Source organism: Corvus kubaryi, unplaced genomic scaffold, assembly GCF_017639235.1.
Source record: "Corvus kubaryi isolate FWS band 111438036 unplaced genomic scaffold, C.kubaryi_AGA036_p1.0 138, whole genome shotgun sequence".
Lineage (NCBI taxonomy): Eukaryota > Metazoa > Chordata > Aves > Passeriformes > Corvidae > Corvus > Corvus kubaryi.
The window spans coordinates 22,466,608-22,473,249 of NW_024580672.1; the positions used below are offsets into that span (position 1 = coordinate 22,466,608).

General features: G+C 44.2%; 1 protein-coding gene across 1 annotated transcript; it reads right to left on the reverse strand.

Annotated features, from left to right (window-relative positions):
- Positions 1-212: 212 nt before the first annotated feature.
- Positions 213-6,585, reverse strand: CUNH10orf143 (chromosome unknown C10orf143 homolog). Its single transcript, XM_042019598.1, has 4 exons — positions 6,511-6,585; positions 3,551-3,691; positions 3,360-3,425; positions 213-1,408 (listed from the first exon to the last, which is right to left on the reverse strand). The coding sequence occupies exons 1-4, from the start codon at positions 6,577-6,579 to the stop codon at positions 1,379-1,381; spliced, it is 306 nt and encodes a 101-aa protein (XP_041875532.1). The 5' UTR covers positions 6,580-6,585; the 3' UTR covers positions 213-1,378.
- Between the last annotated feature and the right edge of the window lie 57 nt (positions 6,586-6,642).

Consider the following 6,642-nt stretch of genomic DNA (forward strand, 5'->3'; position numbering starts at 1 on the left):
CACGTATCCCAATATTTTGATTTTCCATCTTTTTTTGGCAGTCAAGATGCCAAATGGACCTGTAATTACCATCAAATTAAGCAACTAAACCTACTACAAAGATTTTACATGACATAAATAATATCCTTCTTACCCTCTCAGAGGTTTGATTTACCTTTATTCCTCAGTGTCCTCAGAAATCATTCAAGGAATAACACAACCAGACAATTCCATGCTGCAGCCCAAGTGGTGTTTAATGCTTCTGCTTTTGTAAGGAACAATTTACAAAATACAAAGTTAAAAATAACAATTAGATCCTTTTAACCTGAATTAAAACCAGGCCAGGGGCCTTTCTCTCTATGTACAGGTAAATAAAGCATCACTCTGCTTATTCTGTGTACAAACCCCAGCAGTAGGAAATAGAAAGATTATCTCTTTTTTCATCAAGAAAACAAAATTTCAGAGTTCTGCAAGGCATACAAAAATAATTCTGTGGTTCCACTGCAGATTTGACACAAATCTGCTTTAAAGGAATATTCACTGTCCCAGCCTGTGCCAGCTTTATGATCCTGGAAAATCAAAAAATAAAGTACAAACACATCTATTTAAAAAAATATCACTATTAAAAGCCTTCCCTGGAGCAGACAATTAAACTCCAATTTGTTTCCAGCCCAGCTGATTTATAAAAGCTCAACTCAGTGCTAACTGCAACTCCACACACAACAGGGGAAGGATTCTAGGGCTGCAAAAATCCTTTGCCTGAGGATTTCGCAGCCTGATAACCCCCAAAATTAACCTTTAAGAGGTTAATTAACCTGTCATTAGATTTGTGCCAATAAAAGCCTGCTGGATGATGAGGTCAAGCCTTTTTAAACAGATTTTTTTGGGATTTAAATGTAAGCTTCAATGGGATTTTTCCTGGCCTTCACAGCTGCAAAGCCACTTAAAAACTAAAATTTGTGTCCTCCCATTCCTGCCTGTGGCCCTGTACAAGGAGCATTTTCCAAAGGAGCATATTCCAAGGGAGTCAGGACTGTTGGGAAAACCTTTGGAAACAACACAACCTCTGGCCCAGTCCCAGGTGAAGCCTGGGCCCAAGGCCAGCTCAACTGAACCAGTCTAAAACATTAAATCAGCCTTTTCTTGTCCTTTTTAAACAAATCCTGAGCTACCGAAAAATGAAACCAACCATTCCTTGTCCCTTTTAGACAAATCCCGAGCTACCCGAGGAGCAGGAGCACTTTGAGCAGGTGTAAAATTGCAGATAATTGTGCCCTGAGTGGCAGCAGGGCGGTGTGGCTGTGCTGAGCCAGGCAGGGCAGTGCAGGATCCAGGAGCCAGCTGCATCCTCAGGACTGCAGCAGCAAAGCAGAGCTGCTCCTCGGCCTCCCCTGCAGCTCTAGAAGCCCAGGATGTGGCTGAAGTGGCCCTGCAATGACAAAATTCCAGGTCACTACAAAGGAGCTCAGTCTTCATTTTCAAATTTTATTTTAAATTGCTAAGTAGCACCACAAATATTCCTTTTTTTTTTTTTTTCTCCAGGGATTAGTGGACACCTAAAAAACCTGGATATAAAGAGACTGATTTGACCATGACTGAAATTAGTTTTGCACATGAAGTTAAAATAGATCCCTAGAGAACACAACTGAGACAATTTTGGCATCATTCTTGAACACCTTCTTCTCTTCTCCCATTAAATGTTTAAAGGTTTTAAGGATAGAACAGGAATTTACCCTTTGGGTGGCACTTTTATTTTAAATTCGAATCTGCATTTGTTCATATTTATTTTCTATATTTATATTGTTTATTTATATTTTTGTCTGGTTTTATATTCATTTTCTATTTGCTGTCTCTGTTTAAAGAACTCTCAGTCATACTTTCAGAACCAAAATAATCCTTAAATTATCAGGTAACAGAAAAATCTCCCCAGTGATGGTGATATTCTCCCTGCCCCAAATCCAACCTGGTTTCCCTCTAATTAACACCACTTGATTATTCCTTCTTCCATACTTTTATTATTTTAAGAAGATAATTTACTATTATAACTCCTACCAAATGTATTTCTTTTTATTATCTGTTACATTCCTGGCCAAAATAACTGCTTGTCTGAAGAGACCACAATGAAAGCCAGGCAGAAACATATTTAAAATCAAAAACAAATTGAAAAACTTGATTTGAGCAAAGCATTTTCCATTTCAACTCCACAATCCGAAATTAATTAAGGAAGAAGTTTAGTGAGAAGCTCTACAAGGCCTCCAGATTTTTGTTGTCCTACCCTGAGTTTCTGTACTAAAAGCACTGAGCACTCAAAGTACGAAAAATCTTTAATTTTGAGATTCCAGTTGTTTTCCTTGTTCCTTCCAGATGCTACTGAAAAGCACTTAAAGGTGACAAGAACAGGTCCCAAACAGTCCTGACCTTCCACAGATAAATGTTCTGGAAGAGGTGAATGGTACCTCCTGCAGTTTTTATCTCCAGTTCATGATCAGACCCATTAAAAACCTGTCAGGCTGAAATGGTGTTATTTTATTCCATTATTATTTGGAGTGGTGATATTTGTACCCAGTCTTGATAACTCCACATGAAGTGGTCGCTGACACAGAAGAATTTTACGGACTCTGCTGTCCCTGTAATTCTGGAATGCTACAGAACTTCCGCGCGTGCCAGTTTGGGATTTAATCCCCAAATATTCCTTTCTTTTTTGGGTTTTAATCCCTGAGATGTTCTGCAGAAGAGATGTGTGGGAAATTCCAACTGGTGACCCACACAGAGTGGTTTCCATATTCCCACAGTCAGCCCTGGCTCTGGTTCCCACTTTAAAGATGACCAAAATTAATTAACACAATCAATGTCTGTTCAGCCACAGCTCCTGATGGGAACTTTGCCTTTAGTTCCATAAATCAGAGATTTTGCTATGAACATCCAGCATTTTCTCACACCTCTTCTCACTGTGGCTCTGCAAGGAGCAGTATTTTCGGGCTGTAGTTACTGCTTAAAAAGGAAATATCCAATTACAGAAAAAAAAATAGGAGATAGAATGCAATTCCTGAGTATTTTGTTATGATCCAGTATACCAAGGACAACTAAAATTGGAGTACAGGAAGTGTTGTGTTATTGTTTGCTTCAGTTACTTCCCAAATTCTGCTTTTTAGAGGGAAATTGTGAAAAATGTGTTGAGAGTCTCCAGATTTTCCAGCTGCTGCTGGAAACATTAATTTGTGCTCTGCTGAAATGCTAAATCCATCTCCTTTTTTACAAATTTCCATGCTTTATTCCTGAGCAATGCAATTGTGGGGGGTGTTAATTTTATGGTTTATGATCTAATTCTGAAGAACAAGTCCCAGTCTTTTTTGTCCCAAAAAGCAAATTGCCACACTTACAGATTCTCCAGCAACACATCTTGGACATGGCTGGGAAGTGCCTTTGCTCCCATGATTTTCCAAAATCTGAGGAACAAAACCAGACACAAATCCATCAAAAAATAAAAAAAGAGGGCAATTATCTGCAGCTTTATTATAAAATGTATTTCAAAAGTGATCTTGTAACAAACACGTGGGCAGTGGGAACTTACCATGGAATTCTGCTTTGTCTTTGCAGCCCAGGGAGCAGAGTCAGGGAGGAATTTCTGCCTGGAATCCAGATCCATGGCACAATCCATGAGCTGGGTACCAGCCTCCCGTGGGATGGTGTCCATCAGTCTGCACACCCGCTTCTGGAAGCACCAAAAGCAGCATTTACATTGATGCACAGGGCCCAAATTTTCAGCATTTTCCTCCCAAGGATCTCACATCCATTGGGAAGAACACCAAGTGAACAATGAGGTATTAGGGCAGGACCCCAAGATTTTGGATTTCCCACTGCACCTCACGCTGGGAGAGCAGGGAATTCTTTATCTCACACCCCTCAGTTCCATAAATTCCCACTGGGAAAAGGTATCCTTCAGCCTCCATTAGAGCAGGAGCTGGGATGCTGCTTAGCAAAGGAGCAGAGCAGGGGAGTTGTGTGGAAGGAGTCATTAAATCCAGGAAACAGAAGGAGAAGCCTGCAGCCAAGTCAGGCAGGATGGGAGCATCCTTTGAGAAGGGTTTTGTACCTTTCCCTGAACACTGGCACCTCTTCCCAGCTTTCCAGTGCTACATAATCCACTCACATCCCACTCCTGAAGCTCTGCCCTGAGCTCTGCCCAGGACCAAGCGATGTTTGGATGTCCTGGGAACCAAAGGGCTGAGTCCTCACAGTGCTGGGTGATCCCTCACAAGACCAGGGATTCCCAGAAGTACTGCTCTGAGCACCACGTTGGGAACTGGGAAGGTTAAGCTGCAAATCCATGGAAAACAACGACTGGAAACCTCCAGAAAAAGATCCCTGGCTTGTGACTGCCCATGGAAGGGAGGACGACCCAAATCCCAGGGCTCCTTGGAATTGTAGCAGCAAATTAACACAATAATGGGAATTACAAAACTGACACAGGTTTAGGGTCTGAATCCCAAAGAGACACACACACCTGGGACATTTTTTCCCAAACAAACTTTGTTTAAGGAATCCCAATATCCCATCTCTTTCTCTAGCACGTGATTTCCCAGGAAAAAGATGTGCTGGCACAGGACTAACAGAGTACTGAAGCACAGAAACTAAATTTAAAGTTGGAATAAGTTATGAAGAACCAAAAATGGATCAATACACCAGGAATCTTGGTGGGAAACAGCTGAGATGGGATCACCAGGAAGGGAGGCAGGATATCAGCATGGGAAGGGAATCCAAAAGTGAAATAGGTATTGTAGTAAGGCAGGGAATAATGGGATAAAGGTCTGAGGAGGCCCTCCAAGGAGAGACTGCCTCCCCTGGGAAAACATCCTCCTGCCTTTGCTGCTGGAGAACTCCTCCTTCATTCCAGGGAACGGCAAAGTGGTGCCGCAGAAAACCGGGAAGATGCGTGAGATGAGGGGGAACAGGGAAAAATGACTGGATGCCACACATCAGAAGGAATTTGGCTGATTAAAAAGAAACTCCAGGTACTGCTTTGGGGGGGTTTAAGGTGCTTGGTGTCCTTGGCATCAGTGTCAGGAACTCAGCACATGGAGGAGACAAACTCATCACACCAATGCCAAGGCAACCTGGGAGAGCTCCTTGCTCCAGGAAGAGTTCAGTCTCTGGAATTGTCTCTTAGGGAAGAAGCAATCAGTGCATCAACCCTGCCTGTGCAGGGAACATCGTGCAGGGAGCCTGTGACTGGTAAGGATCAGTGGGCTCCTGTTCCAAAGGCAAGCAGGGATTGCTTTCCTTAGGGAATGATCTGCTCCATCCAGCCGGGAAATGAGCTGGAGACCAGCACCAGGCAGGAAACAGATCCCCCTGCAGGGAAGTCACTCTCACTTTCTTGTCCAGCTGCGAAATCCTGGAAAATCCCACTTTTTTTCACCAATGCTGACAGGATAAAGACCTCACAGATGAAATCACACTGCTGCAAAACCCAGCTCCACTGACCAACCAACCCAAATGCCAGAGCAAGGAGCTGGAGGAAAAGTTCTGGTTGTTTGTTGGGGTATTTCTGGTAAAGTTTTAAAGATTTCCTCTGAGTTTAGTATGTTCTTGCAATGTAGTTTCTGCTTTTTTACCCCGTTTTTAAAGCCAGGCTGCCTCCTGTTTGGGGTTCCATCAGCCCTGTCCCACAGGTCTAACACAGGTCTCCACACAGCCCAGCTTTCCTTGGATTCCCCATGGAATGATGGCCCTGTGGAGTTGCTCCTTGCTTTTAGGGCCCTGCTCCCTCTGGAAAGATGGCTCTGTTTGGGAAAGCAGAGGGAGCGTGAGATCCATGCAGACCCACATGGAAACTCTGCCTGAAGATCAGTCCAAATCAAGACACACTGGGAGCTCTGGCCTTGAAAATCTGATTCTCCTCTAAATCCAAATGCCTTAAAATCCAACTTTCCAACCCAAACCAGTCTGGGATTCTGATTCCTCTCTGTCATTTTGGAGCCAGGAGAGCAGAAATAGATGGAATTAGGGAGGCTGCCTGGTAAAGAGGGTTTCAGCCAGAAAAAAAGGAAAAAAAATAAAAAAAGGAAAAAGAAAAAAGGAACAAAAAGGGGGGGAAAAGGGAAACAAGAAAGGGAAAGGAAAAAAAAAGGGAAACAGGAAAGGGAAACAGGAAAGGGAAAAGAAAAAATTAAAAAGGAATGAAGGAAAAAGAAGAAAAGAAAAAGGGGGGAAACGAAAAATTCAAAATGAAAAAGGGAAAAGGAACAAAGAAATAAAAAAATAAAAAGGAAAACGGGGAAAAAGAAAACGGGGGAGAGAAAATGCGGGAAAAAAAACGATGGAAGAAAGCGAAAAAAAAGAGAAAAATCTCAAAGCCTGTTGAGCTCAATCCCCGCCCCGGCCGTGCCCGCTCCCGGCGCTCCCGAGCCGGCACCACCCGCGACAGTCGCGACACGGCCGGGGGGGCGAGGGGACCCAGCCCTGCCCGGAGCCCCAGCCCAGTTCCAGTTCCCGTCCCCGTTCCCGTTCCCGTTCCCGTTCCCGACTCACGCATTCCGGCTCCCCGGCTCCCCCCGGCCCGAGCGCCCCGCGCCGGCCCCGCACGGGCACCGCGGCCATGGCGGCACCGGCACCGCCCCGGGACCGCCCCGGCACCGCCCCTAGAACCGGGACCCGCCCCGG